Source organism: Callorhinus ursinus, unplaced genomic scaffold (assembly GCF_003265705.2).
Source record: "Callorhinus ursinus isolate GAN/ISIS: 27379988/994484 unplaced genomic scaffold, GSC_fseal_2.0 scaffold9, whole genome shotgun sequence".
NCBI lineage: Eukaryota > Metazoa > Chordata > Mammalia > Carnivora > Otariidae > Callorhinus > Callorhinus ursinus.
Genome location: NW_027397071.1, coordinates 45849232 through 45870738, shown reverse-complemented (window position 1 = coordinate 45870738; position 21507 = coordinate 45849232). Strand labels below are relative to the sequence as shown.

Genomic DNA, 21507 nt, shown 5'->3' with positions numbered 1-21507 from the left:
TGGAGAAATCAACTAATTCAATATGGCGGAAAATGGGAAGAAGGTGTGGAGAACAGGCAAGGCTGGAGAGCAGAAGGGTGTGATGACAAAGGGAACAAGCTTGCTCTGAACGCTGTTAGCATTTTGTTTAGAGAGATGTTTAAACACAGGGACCTGGCAGCTGTGTGAAAGGCAGACTGGGATTTGGTAGGGGAAGTAGGGTAGAGAAATCTAGAGATCACTGAGGCCCACTGCACTTCCACAGTGCTCAGCATGCTTTGGATTACTTACTCTCCTAGGAACTATCACCAGAAGGACCCTCCCTGTTTTCCAAGTAATTTGAGACTCAACAATGAACCAATCTTTGCCTAACAAAGCTGGAGAAATCAGAACCATCCAAACTGGCAAGTGTTAAAACACAGGGAAGCAAATATGGCAACAGCTCTTTCGCATTTGACCATAATCAACAGAAATGTGGAGAGAAAACAAACTTGACAGCCAAGGGAAAAAAACACACAGTGGGCTTCTTTGCTTTCTCCCCAGGACTCCATCAATGCACAGAGCATTCAGATTAGCTGATTTGATGGTTACAAAAATCTACCTGCCTCCTCTCTCCCTCTCCCTCCCCCTTCTTTCTGAAAGCAATTAGAGAAGAGAGCTTCATTCACACTGAATCTAAAAATAGATGATGGCAGAGTTCACAGACTGACAGCTGCATTCTCATACAGTAACCAGGAAAGGAAAGGGATGGCTAATTTAACTTAACAACTTCCAAAACAAACAGTGCAGAAGTAGTCCAGGATAAAGAGAAAACACAAAGGTCAGTTCTTCAAAGAACTGGAAGAGGAATGGGGTCATGCTGTGGCAGTTTATTAGTCCTCCCCAAATCCTGATGAAATCAGCTAAGTATTTTGCCCAGATCTGCCCAGAGTCCTTCAGACAAGAGCGCTGGCAGATGAAGCTGCTAAAGGAATCCAAGCAAGATCAGGCAGAAGGGCCGCGACTTGCCCCCTTAACTTCTTCATGCATCACCCAGACACATGCTAAGAAAGTCACTATATTTTCTAGATAAGATAAATGAGCGCATCTCCCCTGCGCCCCCACCACCACCATATCTAAATCACACTGCCTAGCCCAGGGCAGGGAACAAGAAAAAGTTACCCGGCAAATAAACCAGGAACCTTAAGAGGGAGAAAGCAGGTGTCTAAAAGGAGTGGCCATTTCTTTTCCTCCCCGGGATCCTAAAGTGTTTTTGTTTCTGTCCTCAGGCTGGCCTCCCCCAGGAGGGGATTATGGTTGGGCTTCAAAGAAACAAGGGCATGCCTGTGGGCGGAAAGCAGGGTCTCTGCGGCGGCGCTGGCTCTCAGGGCTGCTGTCGGAGCACTGCACCCCAGCATTCCCGCGCCGCACGGCCTCCATCGCCCTGGCGACTAAGCTGTTTCAACAGCTGGGTTATTGCTGGAGTCAGGCCAGTGTTCTCCACACAGAGGATTTGTTTCGCGAGGCTTCTGTGGGGAATTCAGGATTTGGGGCTCTCTTTGCAGCTCAGGTCCTACCCTTGATCAGTTGGCAAGGCCCTTCCCTGGACTCCAGCCCCAGACAGCCATGGGACCACATTGGGCTGCCACCCAGCTTTCCAGGAGATGGACAGACTTGTAAAAGCACAAAGGGGGCATGGGGGGAGAGGCAATGTGTGTGAGAGAGAGAGAGAGAGAGAGAGAGAGAGAGAGAGAGAAGCAAAATCAAAAACCACCCTTGGCTGAGCCCCAGAACCCCCCCACTGCCCCTCCCTTAATAAAAGGCACCCGCACTAACAGGCTGCTTTTCCTGCTATTCCCTCCTGCCATCTCCCTCAGTCTCTCCTTTGAAATAACTTCTCTTTCCTTTTAGGTGTTATTGGCACCCCCTCCGCCTCCACAAACTTGCCCCTAAACAAGAAGTCCAGATAGCTCGGCCCTCAGCCCCCGGCCTCCCCTTCTCTCATCACATCATGTACACTCATTTATGTTCCTGTCACCTCTGAGGTAAGTGGAGCCTGCTGACTTGTCCCCTCACTACCCCAATCTCTAGGCTCTGTGCCCAGCACGGTAGGCACTCCTTTGCTAACTGCTGAACAAACCACCCAACTCCTTTGCACTGAGGGGTGACCCTTATTTCCTGGGGGTGGGACCAATTTTCATTTCTAGTCCATTCTAGGCTGCACCTAAGAACTGGATTACCTGCTCTCTCTCCTGAATTCACACCAAAAGCAATTGGGCTATCTTTTCTGATATTGAAGAGATCCTAGAACTGTTGAGTTTTCTTATAAAGAAGGTATTGTATTTTTAAAAGAAATAAAAGGATGATATTTCTAAAAGCTCCTATTTGTGAGTGCCTACACTTTCAGATGTGTGGACATTTTCAGATACATCCATGCCAGCCTGATACGGATGATCAGCTGCAGTCTCAACATGAGGAAATTGAGGCCCACACTCATACTGCTAGTGCGGGAGAAAGGCAAAATATGAACCCAGGGGTGCCTGACTCCACAGCTCCACAGCTGTTTGCCATTATGTCACACATTCATGGAGGTAGGAGACCGGTTTCTTGTTCTAGGTAAAGCCATTCATTAGCTGTACAATTTGAGTAAGTCATTTATGTATCCTCTCATTAATGACTGAAATTGGATCCACTAAGGTCCTTCTAGTTCCAACATTCCACGAATGTAGAAATCCTAACACACCACCAACTACCAAACTGCCTTCTGCACTTGAGGCACTGTGGCAAAAACAAAGAACAATAAAACAATCCCTGCCCTCAGGGCACTTGTAATGGCCTTAGTGACAAGGGATAAAAACTTCAGTCTGACTAATATACGAGTTAAACCACACCAAATACAAAAACACCAGAGTACAGAGCAGTACTTGAGAAAAACACTGTCCTAACTGGAAAAGGACAATAGTACATTTCAATAATGGTTTCTCTCCCCCCCCTCAAGCCCCACCGCCCAAAAAATATCTTTGTGCTGCCAGCAGGAAAAGCCAACTACCAGAAGGGATTCCATCTGTTTCACGGGAAAGCTTTGTTTCTGACAAGTTTCGTAAAGGAAAAAGTAGGCTAGAACAAGCTTTTTATTTCCAACCCACCTTTTCTTCATTCCCATGAATGAGGAGGGGATACAAATGAAGGCAGGCAGCCAGGGAGAAAAATAATATGGCTGGTGGTTCCTGACCTCTTGGATTCCTGCCGTCAGAGAAGCCCGAGAGGCAACATTTAATTGTGGAAAAACCAGCCTTGCTCTTCTCTTATCTTTTTCCTCTGTGACTTAAACCCACAATTACTGGCAACCCCTAGATTCCGAGTCACTCAGCTGGTGGTGGCAGCGATGGCTGTGTCTGTAGCTGAAAAGCAAAAGGGGAGTCAGATTTTACCTGCCTCGGAAGGCAGCCTTGCACGAACAGCCCTAACCCAGCTTTACGACTTCTCCCATTAAAAAGTTCACAGATGCCCTCCCGTCGGGAATACCACCATGCGAGAAGTCCAAATGGGAAAAAAAAAAAAAAAAAAAGAAATGCAGTTTCCAGCTGCTGTATAATACAAAGGACAAGCTATGAGTCTCGAATCCTGAAATCCACATTTTATTTCAGCACTAGAGACGCGATTTTTCAATTTCTTTTCTTAAGGATCAGACTCCAAATTTCTTTGCCTGGCCATCACGGCAACTCACCAACAGCCCCCTTTAAGTCTTTCAGGAGCTTATCTTCTTTCTCTAATAGGAATTCTTCTGCAGCCTAACAAATGGGCTCACTGTCCTTCACATACCACGTGTTCTTTCACAGCATTTCACAGTGGGAAAATAAGGATCTTAGTCCTTTCTCACCGGCAAACCAGGTGACACTGGAGAAGTCACTTCACTTCCACAATTTCAGTCTGCAGAGCTTCAAAAGGTTGTGTCCCAGATACTTCTACATTCATCTTAAATTATTATCCTATCCCAAAACATTTTAATTTACATGCTAACATGTTTACAGTCAAATGTCATTAAACCATGCCCTGTGGGCATATTCTCCCAAGGATGCTGAAAATTTTCCACATCTTCTATTTTACGGTGTTCACCAATTGCTTAAGTGCTGAACAATACGTAACTTGAAGCTCATGGGGTCTATCTAGATCATGAAGTTGGAGCTCTTACCTTGAGATTCACAAACCTCTGAATCCCATAGATAACTTTTGGGGATTCAGTTGAAGAACTATGAATACAAAACGCGTGAATGGGACCTATGCACAATTTTCTCCCAAGGTCAAGGTCTCTGATCCAAAGTTAAGAAACGCTGTCCTGAAGTAATGAAAGGCCTATGGCCAGCAACCACCCAGGTCCTTGTTTTGCACACTCAGCCTTGCTGTGCTTCTTTCTGGTCTTCTACGTTCTCTCCAGAACTCACACTCCTCTTCTCTGCTCAAGTCCAAGAATAATAATAACTCACCTTTACTGAGCATTTACCATGTACCAAGCACTTACTGTGAAAAAGCCACAAGTATTATTCTAGTTTCATCCTTAAAATAATCCTATAAGGATGGCACTACAATTACCTCTATTTTGTACATGAAGAAAATGAAGTACAAGGAAGTTCATTAACTTAACCAAAGGTGTCACAAAATTTAGCCCAAACACTTTGGTTTCCCTGAACAAAATACAGCTACTCTTGGACTGTTCCTTTGCCATCATATATTAGATAGTCACAGATTTCAACATCTCCCGGAAGATTCCACCCTTCAAGACTCAATTAAAAAAATTACCTTTTCTACTATAGTTAATCATTTCCCCTTCTTTGTTCTGGGGCACTTAACACTGAACACGTCGGGGTAATTTTTTGTTTCTTTCTCTCTGAACACATTGGTGTAATTTTTTGTTTCTTTCTCTCTGGACTAGACTGTGAGCTCCTAATTAATTATTATGAGTACATCTTGAGTATTTAAAAAGCCTGGGGCTATGCTAAGTATGGAGACAAAAAAATGAACAAGATACAGCCTCTGCTCTCAAAATTCTGTCTTGCAGGACAGAGAGAAGTAAACAAAGAAGGGCCATGAGGTTTTTTGAAATTGTAGTATAAAGGACAAGGACTTAAAGTACAAAAAATGCCAGCACATAGTAGAAGCCCAATAAATGACCACTGAATGAATAAAGGAAGTTGGGAAGAGGACCTCAGAAGCTGGACTGTTGAATTAAAAGATCCACCTTCCCTTTATGAAAACTCTTTGAGGTTATTTATACACTGACTCACCTAAAAACTGCTTCCTGTGTTGGTGTCTATGATACATTTTTTAATGTCAGGCTAAAAATATACTTCCAGTACACCAACCCTGTCTGCCTACCCAAGGACTAGAAATGAACACAAGGTAAACACATAACAAAAGAAAATACTAGAAAACTCACTCATGTCAACACTAAGTTCACCCACTAACAACGGGGCATCTTCTAAAATGGTTCATACTTGAGGATCTGTGAAGTCACCTATTTACAAAGCTGAAGGGATGGATAGTCATAAGATTTTTATAAAGCCAAAGAATCTGAAGTGAGTCATGGACTCTCAGCAAAAGATAGGACCTCAGGGGTTATCTGGTATAATTTCCTACTCAGAATAGCTCCATAGCACTACAGCTAGATTCAGGAGTACAGTGCCGTGACCCCACCCTGAGATCACTTTTGCCTATAACCCCTCTATTTCTCAGCTATGAGACTCTAGACAAGTCATTTAACCTCTCTGGTCATCAATTTCCTCTCTCTGCCAGGGGGACCTGTTGAGATGATCAGATGAAATAAAAGCAAAGTCTTAATCAGAGATTATTTGAATCCCGATTTTACACAAGCGAGAATCCGACTGCTCTCCTTGGGTGAAGGGCCCATCCTAATCCAATCAGCTGTGGCTGGAGACCTGAGCTTGTGACCAGTGGCCCACTCAGCAGGCACGATGGAAGCTCACAGTCTGAGGGAGGGCAAATAGGCAAGTTCTGCGAGAATATGGCATGAAGCCAAAGCAAATGGCTGGCAACAAAGACAACAGTCAGCGTCTCTGGTACGAGAGTACTTTGTAAAGAAAAGGCCACCCAACATAAGCTATCACTGTGGTCATCATTATGATTGTCTCCACCCCAACCAGCTTTTGCTCGATAACTACCAGTGACAGGCTGCTTCATACTTGAAGAGACAACTCCAACTATGTGACAGCACCTTTTTTTTTAAGATGTCGAATTTAAATATTTTCAATCCTTACCTTTAATCTTAGTATATGTGCTGCCAAAGCGAGCACAATCCTTACCTTTAATCTTGCTTGTTAGGTTAGGGCTGGGCTTTCCTTATGGCCATAATATGAATAACAGGTAAGGCAGGAAAGATACGTTCACTGGACAATTATTTTAGGAAATAGAAAAATTTAAAAATTAGAACCTCCTCTTGCTTTAAAGAATTACTACTACCTCTCCAACCAAATTAGCACTAACTTACCAAAGCAAAAGAGGAACTGGAACCATTTCTAGCATCAGTGTGTATACAATAGGTAGATATTAAGGGAAATTTTTTCCCCCCAAACGAAGAGTCCCTGGCACTTTTGCAAGTTGAATTCGGCTTTAACAGAGGGGTTTCCTTCTCCCATCTAACTTATTTTTGCTTTGAAAAGCATAATCCAGAAAACAGTTTTTCTTCACGTTTTCTTACGTTAACCAAAATAAAGATAGGATTCTTAGTAAAATAACCTCACATTAGCTATGTGATGACTGACTAGCATTTAAACACTGACAGGAATACCCCAAGTTAGAAGAGGAGGTAAAAACAAACAAACAAACAAACAAACCTAAAACCACCTTATATATAGTGGGGGTGCCATCAAAGAATCTGCCGCTGTGAGCTACTTTGCTATTCACATTCTTCATTGATGTCACCAGGATTTATTTTAGTAACCAGGATATACTTGTTATGGATGCAAAGAGAATCTCCTCGTTTATATTCTAAACTCAGAGCAGGAAATCAGACACGTGGGTGATCTGCAGCTGTAGCACTATAAACAGATTCTAGACTGCACTACATTCCCTGAACTACAGATTGGGAGATTTAAAAGAGAAAAATAGAAAATACACCATTTTAGAAAGACCAGTGCCACTTCTGTCCAAAAAGGTTTGGGTGCTGGTTGGAAGAAGGCTCCCTGGCCTTCATATGGTAGTGTTCTTGTTGCCACTTACCACCCACCTACCTACGCGTTAATGTACAACGAGTAGATCCTGCTTTGTCTAGGGCCAGCCGTGCTACAGTGGGCTAGGATCGCAAGGTATAAGTTTCTTCATCCAGGAAATTAAAGGATTAGCCCCTTTAACATTTTGGGATCAAGTAGCCAATTTGAAAACTTGACAAAAGCCACAAACCTTCTTCCTCCAAAAATACATACAATAAATACGACTGAAATTTTATATAGAATACCAGGGGGATTGCCTGGCCCTTGAAATTGGAAAATCCACCCATAGGCCTCTCCTCGTTGAAGATTACTAGACTAGCAGCACTCTAAAGTTCCTTCCGGGGCTCAAAGTCTGCAATCACACAGTTGATGTTTAATAACAGTTACTGCAAGTTATTTAAACCATAGATGAGTGGTTTGTTATGACTAGAGACTGACCTAATACGATCTCCTTTCCATTGTTAAATTGACCCATAAGCCAATGGATGACTGGAAGGATGTAGGGGGGACTGGATATGCCAAACTATAAACATTAGTTTAAAAAATTGTAGGAAGGTTTTAGAGGAGCCCAACTCTTTCTAGGCTGTATTTCTTTATTTGGATATATAATGTAACACAAAACCTTTGCGCCAGATAATGGAGATCCAGAGAGTTTTATAGTGATGTTGTCCAAGCACCAAGCTTACCAATAATCACACCCAAATAAAGCAAAGCCAAAGGTTCCCATTTTCCTGCCAATATAAACTTGTTCACAATGGTTAATTCCAGAGTTGTGCCTGAAGAGTCCCTCAAAGGGAAAGATAATCCATAAATGAAAGCAAACAAACATGATGTCCCTAATCTCCACCATCCTGGGTTAATCAACAAAATACGGTCTTCTCCTGTGATTTTAGTTTCTTTCTAACCCAAGTCAGTAGGTAAGACTGATTCATATTAGAAAATTCTAGGTTCTCGCCTGGGTTTGAAGGGAGCACATGACTCCAAGAAAGCAGACTGGCCATATAAGCCCATCTCAAATATTGACAACCTACCTATCTTTTACCCACCTCTGCAAACCTTACCAAATTTAAGTCTCCTGGATCTTTCTGGTGTATTTTGAGCTTTTTCAGTTTATCTTTTTCGGGGAGGTGAGGGGAGAGGGCAGAGGGAAAATGTGAGGTCATTTCTACTCATATTGACTCTGATTAAGGTAGATAAAGAAATTGAAAAGATAACTTCCAAAATACTCGTGACACCAGCCTGTAATAAAAACTATCCAATCAGGGGCAGGTGGTGCAGTTGGTTAAGCCTTGGACTCTGGGGCTTGGGTGGTAATCTCAGGGTCTTGAGATCAAGACCAGCGACAAACCCCATATGGGGCTCCACGCTGGGCAAAGAGTCTACTTAGGACTCTCTCTCCTCCCTCTGCCTCTCCCCCACCGCCCCCTCAAGTAAATAAAAAAATCTTAAAGGAAAAAAAAAAAACAATCTGATCAGAAATGTTTCTTATAAACAGAGACTGTAACATAGTCATGACTCAAAGAAGGTCTCTTTTGAAAGGAATGGGAGAGTAGAATTAGATTTCTTCTTAGTAGTTGCTACAACATATTTTGTTAAAAAGGACTCTCTGATAAAGCATGGAAATCTAGCCGCATGAACAGCATTGTACCAATTAGCTGGTGTAGTTTCATGGCATAAGGTGTCCTCTCCCCCATTAAGCTCTCTTTGTGGACTCTTCCCAAAGAGGCATCTGAAAACAGAATTAAGAACCACGACTCTTGCTAATGGCCAAGAATAAGTTCACAGACTTTCTTCCTTCTGTAAATTCATCCCTAATCATTTTAGATAACATAACTGTTTGTTTGTTTGTTTGTTTTTACAGTTAACAGACTGTTCTTTTATCCTAATTGTCTTCATGTGATATACAAATGGAAGAGCACCATCACTCTGTAAAAAGTTAGGCAGGACTCTCAGCTATGGAACTTGAGAACGGGGTAATGTTATCATTCTAATTTTTTTTTTTTACTAGAAATATGTTTTACAGGAATATCTTCAGTTTGATAGAAGAAAAATCACTTGTCAGTTATAGAAATAATTCCATCATTTCATGTAGTCATTTGCAGTAATGAAACAAGCAAGTAAGACTTAATACTCGATCCTATCGTACAGCACAAGGCTCAAGGCAAAACATAATGACTTCATTACCTAAGAAAAGAATAGACAGGCTGGCTTTTCCTATCCCACAGCATTTTCCAATATTTTTTCAGCCTAAGGAATTTTTAAACCCCTTAAAATTCTAGATTTACTACTCAACACAGATCAATCCATCTTTAGGCTTTCGGCCAATGAATCTCAGTGCTTCTATTTCAACAGCCTGTAGATCTGAAAGCTGGGTAGAGACATGTCAAAAAAAAAAAAAAAAACTTCCTTTGATCTCTGCACCCAGGTTCCTCAAAAGAAGCCCCATGGAGAGTCTGAGGTTATGCTAAGTATGTGACTTGCAGTTGTAATCAGTAGAGTGACACTTCTTTTTACAAGTAGGCACCACCTTAGCCAATCCAAACCTGTCTCTCACAAATACATATATAAATTGAGTGACTGATAATACACTTTAAAACGAATGAGGTATACCCACTTTGGAGGATATTTTCAAATAACAGAATTCGGTGTCACAGAAAAATCAAAGCCATTTTTCCCAATGATTAACTATATATCCAGATGCCAGATGTTTCAGCTAACTTTTCTCTGACACCCTTTTCAGGGTACTCACACTCCCCTCCATTTCCTCTTTGTAGTAAAAACTGAAGTCCTACGTCCCTTACAACTCTACAGAAACACCATGTTTGTGCCCTGACAAACAGGTTAATTTCAAGCCTTTGAAATATTCAGGAAGAAGTTAGCACTGACCCAATCACAGATTTTGACAGACAGGTCTGCTAAGAATTGGTCATTGCTATTCACCAAAAGGTCAATTACTCCTGCTTCCAAGCATCTCTAAGTCTCTAGATTCCCTTCAATGGGCTTCCCCTCCCCAGCTCCGACAGCTTATATTGTTTTAAAACTGTCACCGCTTCAAAGTTCAACTGGCTACTTTTTATACTTATCACTGAAAGACAATTGTAGGTTTTTAAATGTTTATGTTTAAAAGGTGAAAAGTAGGGGGTTCTGTTTAAAACTGCTTTTTCAAACGAGGACTACCTTTTTGTTGTTTTTTTTTTTTTGCATAACTCACATGGAATATCTTCTTTGTCAATAATTCGATATAATATACCCAATCTCTGACTACTTTTGTTACTATGAATTTCCCTCTAATGTCACCATTTCCCCCGTAAAGGTATCAATCTGATGAAATCTTGGAATGATTAAGTAATGACAAGCTTTTAAAGAGTCAGTCAATGATTTCTACTTTCTGAGGGTTTGTCAAGATCTCAAATTCTAGCTAAAACCTGTATCACCTTAAATAGAAAAGTTTAAAAAGAATATACATTTAACACCAAATGACTAAAAGTCATTTAAAATACATAGTTCTTAGGTTATTTTATCTGCTCAAAGACCCTTCAAAGGTAGGTGAAAACTCTGGCCATATTTATATTTGTCTTGGAAATCCCAACATTAATTTCATAGTCCAAACTGTAAAATCTCTTCTCATTATCTGAGATCTGGAACTCATTGCACAGACTGCCTGAGAAAGTTTAAAGAAAAAATAGAATCGGTCCTGACTTTTCCTCACATTTGAGGTAATACCATTACAGCTGAATCTTTGATAAACAGGGAGTCATCCACATATAATAGGATCTTCTTCACTACATTCCTGATCCCTTTTCTCCTGTCCTACCTAATGCTGCCAGAAAGGCACCCAAACTAATGGTAAAATATAAAAAGTAGACAGAAGTCCCATGCGTTCTTAACATAAGGATCAGAGGAAAACAGATCTACAGTGTCTGATAAATATTATTACAATTAAAAATATCTCTATGAGCAAAGACATACCATGACATACCACCACTATTTAATTTAATGGATGCTTTCCTGAGTGTCCATTAACAAAGTTATGGAGAATAAATTTTAAGAAAAAAAATATTCCCACAAACCTAACACGTAACCTTCTCACATTAAAGTGAACAGCTCCCACCCATGGCTACTGCCCCCAAAAAGTATTTTTTGACCTGGTTTTCTTGATGGCTCTATGACGTCAGTTATCATATACATTCACTGAAGGAACCATTAGTTGTCTATCTTAATTTTTTAGTGTGCCCCTATTAGGTATGGGCTCTCACGTTACAAGAAATTTAAGAATTTTTTAAGATAAGAATCTTTAATACAATCTTTTTTTCTAGATGACGACAAAATATATTTTGGAGGCAGAATACATACTTGAGAGAGAAAAAACATAAGACACGGTCAAATTCATTTACATATAGAAATGTTTTAGTTATAGCCTCACCAATGAAGGCATTCTTAATGTTTAGAATTAATATTTGCTGGGGAGTAGGGGCGTCTGGTGGCTTAGTCATTTGGGCATCTGCCTTCAGCTGAGGTTGTGATCCTGGGATCCTGGGATCGAGCCCCACATTGGGCTCCCTGCTCGGTGGGAAGCCGGCTTCTCCCTCTCCCTCCCCACCCTTGTGTGCACGCAGGCACGCTCTCTCTCTCTAATAAATAAAATCTTACAAAATATATTTGGTGGGAGGTAATTCATGTAATAAGTTAAAATATGTAATAGGTTCTGACCACCAAATAAGATGTGCTGTGTGTGTGTCAGAGGCGGGGGTCCCCACATATCCAACAATTCTCAGACACCAGCAGAGTGTCCTACGACATAACTCAATTCTGACACTATCTAACTGGGGATGGTGTCTAATCCCCCAGGTTAAGGTCTCCGTCCCACAGGGTGCCCTCCACTGCAGATGCCAATCTCAAGCCCAGGGTGTTACCTGTACTTCTGACCAACTGGCTAGCAAATGAGAAGTTCCCACAAGCCCCCACTTGGGTTTAATTTGCTAGAGCAGTTCAAAGAATTCAGAAAACCCATTTACTCACTAGATTGCCGATTTATGACAAAGGATATGAACAGACAGCCAGGTAAGAGATACATGGGACACAGTCCCTAGTGAAATGCCTTCTTACCTCAGAGTTTGGGGCCTGGCAGGGTGGCATAAGGAAGCATTCTGGTTTCCCAACCTGGTAGCTCTCTGAACTCCATTCCTTTGGGGTTTTTATGGAGGTTTCATTATAGACACACAACTGATCAAATCATTGGCTATTGGTGACTGAGTCGACTTCCAGCCCCTCTCCCCTCCCTGAAAATCAGGAGTGGAACTGAAAGTGCCAGCCCTCTATTCATGGTTGGCTCCCCTGGCAACCAGCCCCCACCCTTAGGTGCTTTCCAAAAGTCACCTCATTAACATAAGCCCAGTAGTGGTGGAAAGGGGCTTGTTATGAACAAGGCACCCATTTCACCTTTATGGCTTCTGATGCTTTCTCAGGAACTGAGGACAAGAGACCAAATATTATAACAAAAGAGGCTCCTATTGTCCTTATGACTCAGGAAATTTCAGGGATTTGGGGAACTGGGAGCCAAAGACCAAATACATATGAGAAATAGGTTTTGGTGATCTGGATGACCAACTATCTATTTCTTATACATCACAGTATCACAACATTGCCTATCCCCCTCATTGCAGCACATACCTTTCTTTCCTTTCTGTTTCCCAAACATTGTCTTTCCCAACTCCTTAAAAGGACATGTTTTGTTCAGTCTTATATCCCCAGTACTTTGTGTTTAAAATACGACTGGGACATACTAAAGTTTGAATGAGTAAATGAATAAACGTGTTGTGCAACCAATGAAGATGACAACAGGTAAAAGAATGTGGACATGAGAAATGCGAAATACCACCGGAGGCTTTGGGCTGTTGTGCAAATCTGGACCTTTCTACCAGCCATTCCTTCCATCTAGAATGCTCTTCTATTTGTCCCCACCCTCACCCCCAACTTCTCGTCAGGGTTTTCACTCTTTAACACTCACTTTAAATATCTATTTGCTCAACTCTAGACACACACACACACACACACACACACACACACACACACACACACACGGCAGTCTTCCCTTACCATGTTCTAAAACCTTTTCTTTGTGTTTCCACAGCCTCCTGCACATACTTTGGTTGCAGCCCCTAGCACCTCATACTGACATGATCGTTTATTTGCCCATCATTGCACTTGACTGTAAGCCCCTTAGAGGACAGTGTCTTCCCCTGTATCCATATGTCTAGCCATCAGCACGGTGCCTGGCAGTAGTAGGCCCTCCAAAACAGTTTAAAATAACGGGTAAGAGACTGAATGAATGGAGGGGGCTCCCCATTCTGGAAATTATCTCAGCATATCTATTTGTTCCCGGTAAGATGTCCACCAAGCACATATACTGGCAACTCCTAAACAAAACAAATTTAATGATTATATATGGAGATTATTGCTGATACAGGAAAATTAGAATTAGAAAAGGTGCTTTAATCCAAGGATAGGCCCCAGGCAGAGAGGTCTCCAATACACTTCTTTCTCTTTCCATCTCACCCCTGATCCTGTGTCAGTAAAAAATGTTTTCTTCTCAACCTAAGGTTCCCTATACTGTTCTCAGATGCCACATATAAATCTCCTCCTCATGAAATGTTTCTATGTCCCATGCCCTCAGAATCTTGAGCCACAAGTGAGTAAGCTACAAAAAACAAAAACAAAACAAAACAAAAAAACCAACCCTGGTTTTATGGGAAAATGAGTGCTCATGAGCTGGCATTCCCATTTTGACAGGGATCTTTACTAAGACGATGGCTTTTCTCAAAGCCTAGTGGGAAAAGACATTTTGAAACATGGGTCCTTTCAGAAATCCTCAAGTCACTCTGCTGGGGTGAGCTCCATCCTAACACTACAAAGGTGATAAAGCCTGGCAGTGAGGGCAAGGCTCTGAAGCCAGGCTGCCTGGGTTTGAATCCCAGTGCTTCCACTCTCTCACCTCTGACTGTGAACAACCTCACGGGGGCCCAAGGTTTCTATCCGGAGAATGAAATAGTAAGACCTACCTCACTAAATTGCTAGGAGTAGGAAATGGGTTAGTACAAGTAGGATACTCAGAAAAGGGCCTATTCCAAGTAGTAAGTAGTTGGTAATTTTCCGTTCTTAATAGTCTCATTTTACTGTTACTAGAACTGGCTCTGAGAGAACCAGAAGAGAGAAAGTGTCCAAGGTAGGAAAGGAGTGAGAAGAAAGAACACTTACTGATTTGGTTGTTCAGCTTGAAAGCGATGTCCAGCTGCAGGATAAACAGCATGAATTGGAACCAAGGACTCATCTCCATGGAGGGAAGGGGGATGTGGACCGAAAACACAATGTCATTGGCTTCAATTTCCCTTGGGATTGCTTCCTCGATGTCTCGGATCTTGTCACACTGGTTGGGTCCCCAGGGCATTAGCCATTTTGTCTTGTGATGGTTTTTACGGACATCCACACATTTCACCGACATGTAGGACACCGCTGTCGTGGGGCCCGGGGCTGAAAAGAAAAGGTTTTTCTGTTTTAGAAAAATCATCCACCGAAGTGCTCATTTTGGGGCTAACATTTGCCTCCAATGTTCATACTGCCTTCTCTAATTGGGATCAGTAATCCCTGGGGATCCCCTAAATCCGGGTGAGGATTCTTCAGTGACCTCCACAGGTGTCATAAAGCATCTCCACGAGTCTTCCCATTAGGTTTTCAATCACTGTCATTTTCATTGAAAGAATACGTTTGTAACCACTTTGGTTCAGTGACTTCCTTACTCCAAACAAAGGTCACAAAAATCAACCGTGCTTCCGTTCCCACCTGCCTGAGGGCGTGGAGGGCTCCGGGACTTCACAGAGCACAGTTTCTGAAGTCAGATGACCTGCGTCTGAAGCCTGGTTGAACAACGGACTGCCAGTTCATCTTGGGTAAATTGGTGAAATCTCGTAGTTTCAGGACCCTCATCTGAGAAACAAGATGGTTAGTTTCTAAGACTGGCCAAGACAGTTGGTTTCTAAGATTCTCCTTAGTTCTAACACTGCATTTGATGGAGAGAAAGAACTACGTTGACCTCAGGCCCTCACTTAGTGTGGTAACTGTCAGAGGTGGGGACAGAAGCAGACTATACCGCAGAGGTATCCAATCCATGCATTTGATCTGTGTACTTCAAAAGCGATCATCACATTTGAACTATACAACATTAAAAAAAAAAAAACACCGTTTTGTGATTATAAAACGGTTACAGGATTATAAAAGAAAATCTGCAAAATACAGAAATTTTAAAGTTCAAAACAACATAAACCCAAAATCCCACTAGAGGGAAGTAACCACTGTTGGAAAAACATCAAACTACTATCTTTTCTATGAGCGTGTAATTAGATAAAAATTTACAAACGAATTACATTATAGAACTTTAAAACACACACTAATATTAACGTATTTTTCTATAAAATAGGACCACACCATGTGTAGTTTTATAGCTTCTTTTTTTTTATTCACGTAAACAACCAGAGTAGCCAATGGTGAGTCCCACCAACTCTGGAGCCAACCTGCTTCTGTCACCAATAACCCACACTAAGAAGGGTGGGTGAATTTGGGTGAATTATTAAACCTATCAGTGTATTAATTTTATCATTTCTTAAGTGGCAATAATAATAGTATGTACCTCTGTGAGTCAGTGTATACATTAAACAAGTGAACATGAAAAGTACAAAACAGGGGCACCTGGGTGGCTCAGTAGGTTAAGCATCTGACTCTTGATTTCAGCTCAGGTTATGATTTCAGGGTCATGAGATCAAGCTCAGTGTGGGGCTCTGCATTAGGCATGGAGCCTGCTTAAAATTCTCTCTCCTTCTTCCTCTGCCCCTCCTCCCTCCCACACTCTCTCTAAAAAAAAAAGTGCAAAATATTAGCTATTATAAATATTTTCTATATAATTAAAATTTTTCAACTAGTGTTTACAAAATTATCAGTCACAGGTTATATCAAATTTAATCTACCTAACCTAATCCCTCCCCCCTCAGCTTGTAAAGGTTGTCTATAAAAAAGAACAATTCTTTGCCTAATATTTTTTGCTAGTAATTTATCTTAACTTTTCCATCTGCTGTCTAAATTTGTTTACAGCATATTTAAATGTAGAGAAGTTCCAGATTTTATAGACTATCTCTTTACCTGGGGTGCCTGGGTGGCTCAGTCAGTTAAGTGTCTGACTCTGGCTCAGGTCATGACCTCAGAGTCCTGGGATCAGCCCTGCATCTGGCTCCGTGCTCAGCAGGGAATCTGTTTCTCTCTTTGTTCTTCCCCAACTCATGCTGGCCCCTGGGTGTGCTCGTGCTCTCTCTCAAACAAATAAATAAAATCATTGGGGTGTCTGGGTGGCTCAGTCGGTTAAGCAGCAGCCTTTGGCTCAGGTCATGATCTCAGGTCCTAGGATGGAATCCTGTATCAGGCTCCCTGGTCAGCGGGGAGTCTGAACTCATGTGCGCGCTCTCTCTCTCTCAAATAAATAAAAATAAAATATTTAAAAAATAAATAATAGGGGTACTTGGGTGGCTCAGATGGTTAAGCATCTACCTTCGGCTCAGGTCATGATCCCAGGGTGCTGGGATCAAGCCCCACGGGTTCCTGGCTCAGCAGGGAGTTTGCTTCTCCCTCTCCCTCTGCCTCTCCCCCTGCTCATGCTCTCTTTCTCTGTATCTCTCGGTCTCAAATGAATAAATAAAGTCTTTAAAAATTTTTTTTAAAAATAAAATCTTTTAAAAAAAGAATATCTCTTTAGTTTTATGTCTTCCCCATGCTTCTTTGCTTAGACCTTCTTTACCTCCAAATTCAATAAACAGCCACCTTTATTAATTTTGTTATTTTTTTTTACTATTTCACGTTTTAAAATATTTAAACAGTTGATACATCTGAAATTTGTTGTGATGTAAAAGATGAATTGAGGTCCCAAGTTTTATTTTTTCTAAATATTTAAATTATTCTTTACTGAACAGACTCTCTTTTCTTGTTGATTTATGACATCACCTTTATTTTATGTATACCTATAGATGGTTCTGGACAACCTGCTCTATTTCATGTATTGGACTGTCACTTCATGGCTTAATACAACACTGTTTTGAATCCTATAAGTTGATGGTTTGTATCAATATCTGACAGAGTAAATCGCCTCCCCTAATCCATTTCAAATTTATCCTTTTTATCCTTTTGCTGGGATTTTATTGAAATTACATTAAATCTACAAATGAATGTGGACAGAATTGGCATCCTTTCCCAATAATTTAGTTTTCCTATCCAAGAATAGTGGTTGCTTCTCCATTAACTGGAGTCCATTTTTCTATCTCTTTGAAAATTTTTGCAGCTTTCTTCATATGGGTCCTGCTAGTACTTTTAAAACTATTTTTTTGTTTTTATATTTATAATATATATCTCTGAAAATGAGCAGGGAAAGGAAAACAGTATAGATTATGATGGTTTAAATATGTTTAATTCTGTACATGTTAACTGGCATACTGTGATTTCACACGTTTTATGAGCAGAAATCATTTCTTATGTAATAGAGATCAGGTAACAACTAGAGAAATACAAAAAGCAGAGAAAAGTCACTTAGGAAGCAAAAGTGTGGGGGTGCCTGGCTGGCTCAGTCAGTGGAGTGTGCAACTCTTGATCTTGGGGTTGTGAGTTCAAGTCCCATGGTGGGAGTATAGAGTTTACTTAAAAAAATAAAATCTTAAAAAAAGGGGGGGGGGCAGAAGTTATTTTGCCCTGCTTCTAATGCTCAAATACATATTTTTCCTATCCCTAAATATCTGTCCTAATGGTAAATTTTTAGTAAAGTGTTATGTTTGCAGTAAGTTGCAGCAATGTCTACTCAAACGTACCAGAAAACACAGCACGACTAAACTTTAGCTTAAAAGTCCTTCAGTGCACCACAGAATCACCACTAATCCAGGCAAGGGAGTTTTTCTTTAAAACTCAAAACTGTATCACAAAGACATTTTACACCTAATCCACCTAAAATCAGGCATCTGGGTTATTAGAAATATGAATCAATTAAACTTTGGTTATCCTGACTTAGCCAAATAGCCCCCCCTGACATTAGAAAAACCAAACGGTACATTTAAACTGAACCCTTTTTAATGTGGCTGAAGAAATAAACAGGGAGACAAAACTCATGAATTCTATTTTTGGCTAACATACTCAAACTGACTATTTGCTGCAGAAAATAGTTACTACATTCTAAAACTTCGATTCTTCTAAAATGAACCTAACCTTTTTTCATTTCTTTTCTTCTCCTCCCCACTTTTGAAAAACAAGTCTCTCCTTCCTTAGACCAAAATGAAAAATAACTAGCTGAGTTCCTCAGCTAAGCTCCAAAACCACATTCCAAACTTAATAACAGAGAAGCTGAACACTTTACGGGCACAAAGGCTGCATTTTTAATGGACACAGTGAACGCCTGCCTTTGTAGCAGCCTGAATTATTTTCATTCTTTCATTAGCCTAGTGTATCTTGCATAAAGAAAAAAAATCCCAGGAATACTAATATTTTCATAAATCTCATGGCAGTGAACTTGGAGAAGCCTCAAGTGCATCTCAAGCTGTATTATGGGAATCACAAATATTTTTCTTCACTTGAATAAATTAGTCCTCTAGTCTCTAATCTCAGAAACCTTTTGCATAACTTAAAAACCTAAAGGTAATTCAACATTTTCAATTTTTCCAGTAGTGCTCAAAAGGCAAAACACATTTTTTTTTGAGAAAGTAAATCAACATTCTGATATTCAAACATGGACAGTTAATGTTTTCCCAATAATATATTTACAACTTAAGAGAACTTCCTACACCAGTTAAAAGCAAATTCCCAGATGTTTCTTTAAGTAGAGAGCCTATCAAAGTAAACTAAAAACATAGCTTACAGCTAGTAGAAAGGGTTTTCACTAGCTATAGCCAAAACTGTGAGTACATGGATCACAAAACAGTGTCTAAAATTTAAAAAACATTTGATTTCTATCTTTAAATTAAAAAAAAAAAGAAGTATGAGGGATTTTACTGTAAGAGGAAAGAATAAAATGGAAAATGTCGCAATGTTTACCTGCAATCTTTGAAGACACCACAATCAACTAACTAACAGGTATATGTCCTGAAGGCCCTACTTGGTCACTAGCATGGTTCTAGGGATTAATAGAGTTTGTATATTTAAGAAGGGACTGGATGGATTCAGGTCAACAAACTGAGTCATGTTTGCTCAGGTGAAAGCTAAAAATAACCACTCCTCAGTATTCCTAGGATAGTAACGCAATATCACCCAGCTGCCTCAGCACACATTTTAAGTGTCCCCTCTACCTATCCATAGCATTTAATCAGGGGGAAAAAAATGGGCCAAAAGCTACTTCAACATCAGTACAATTTAGTAGTCAGAGCAATCTGGCCAAAAATGAATTTGCCCAGGCACTGCAGATTGGTTAACTTATGGTAGGTTAAGACAGCATTCAGACCATGCACAGAAGTCATAAAACCATGAGCTATTCATTGAAAGCTCTGACCTGTTTTGAGTTCAGTTCTCTTTACTGTGTCAAACATAGGCCGTTTTCCCCTTCCTTACCTGTACTTCAACTGCCAGTATTTTTGGCCTCTGCCTCTCCCACTACAGTACAGGAATTGTGAAATGTGATACTGTATGACATTTAATTTTTAAGGGTTATGAAATCAATTAAGACTTCTAATTCAAGGTGGTGAAAAACTGCCCAAACACCTCTTGATGCCTCTTTGAAAATTCAGTGGCTCCTCAATGACATACATTACAAAGGTTCATACTACATTCACCAAATGTGTCTTGAGTACCTACTATGCACTGGCAATGTTAGGTGCTACAGTGAACCCAACAGACATCAGCCATCCAGCCAGGTGGGATGCACAAATAATGGGGGGAACCAGGCAATAAATCATAATTACAGTAAAAAGTAATTATAATTGTGGATGCTACATTTACCCTGACATTACCTGAGAAAGGGCAACAGAAAGATATTTGGGAGGTAAGAGACATGAATTCACTAGAATGAGGTAAAAATTCCAGTCATCATTACAACATAACCTTGAGTAAAAATGTAAGTGAACAATGACTAAACCTGTACTCCTTTTGGAACAATATTGACTCCAGTCAGCTTCCTGTTATAGCATCTCAAATGGCTGTCCAGTTTACAAATTACCAGCTAGCCAACCACTACCACTATCATGCTCAAAGTTGAGTCAACATCAAATCATTAGCCCCTACTCTCTCCAGAACCTGTAATTAAAGAGTTGGAAAGAGATACAAGACTTAGTTGCCTCCTAGAAAAGTTAAAATAAAATTAAAACAACATGCTGACATGACACACGGTCTCTGTTTAAGCCAACGCAGACTATTTCTTTCTTTGCTTTATTACAAGTGAAGAAGCTTCCTTTAGCAATCATCTAGGACTATCACTATTATGCAGGCATCGGGCTAACTAAAGATAGAGACAAACGACAGTCCCAGACCCCAGGTTGCTCACAGTCGAGTGTGGGAGGTGGAGAAGTTGGCAGAGAAGTACATCCTGATTGAAACTTGCTCGGACAGAGGTTTGTGGGGGACGCACCAGCTGTAACAGAGGCCTGTTGCGGGGGGGGGGGGGGGCCCTGCTTCAGCAGGCCTGGACTTAACCTCCAAAGACAGCAGGTGCTGGTTAGCCAGGGGAAAAGGGGGACGCCAAGTGAGGAAGACGCTGAAGAAGAGCAGGTGCTAGACTGCAGGCTATCTAGAACATCATGAATTCTGCAGATGTCTGCATTTGAGTATTAAAATTTACAAAGAGCTCATCTGAGAGTTGAAAATGTAGCACCACCCTTTGTTTGCTTGCTCTAACCAGTGGCATCGCTCTACTAGGTGCCTTGACTTCAGCTCCCCACGGCCTCTGCTCCATTCTGCAAAGCAGTGGAAGGAAGAGTAATAAAGAGATCCATCAATAACAAAGAAATTGTATTTAGGGGGAATCTTTTCTTCCAAGATGCCCATCTCTGTCCTGCAGGCAGCCACAAGGCCAGACATGAACTCTGCTGGAAGGAGGAGCAAGAGGGTGGTGGGGAGGAAATGGCAAAGTTCTGGCTCCTATTTTGGCAACTGGGCCTCCGAGGAGCCTTTGAAGTCTAGATCACCTAATCTAGAAGAGGAATGTCTTCCTGCAATAAAGACGGTATTTTTTTTAAGATTATATTTATTTATTTGACAGAGAGAGAGAGTACACGCAGGGGGGTGCAGCAGGCAGAGGGAGAGGGAGAAGCAGGCTCCCCGCTGAGCA

The 21507-nt window shown here is 41.0% G+C and overlaps 1 protein-coding gene across 2 annotated transcripts in view; it reads right to left on the bottom strand.

The window, feature by feature from the left end:
• Positions 1-21507, bottom strand: part of WLS (Wnt ligand secretion mediator) — a 97526-nt gene that overhangs the window by 41687 nt on the left and 34332 nt on the right. Inside the window, exons 2-3 of one of the 2 annotated variants that reach the window (XM_025871819.2) lie at positions 15018-15161; positions 14436-14708 (exon numbers count right to left, since the gene is read on the bottom strand). In XM_025871819.2, the coding sequence (XP_025727604.1) occupies positions 14436-14679 (244 nt within the window). In that variant the 5' untranslated portion in view covers positions 14680-14708; positions 15018-15161. The remainder of the gene's footprint in view (positions 1-14435; positions 14709-15017; positions 15162-21507) is intronic. The other variant, XM_025871818.2, reaches the window with a different exon arrangement.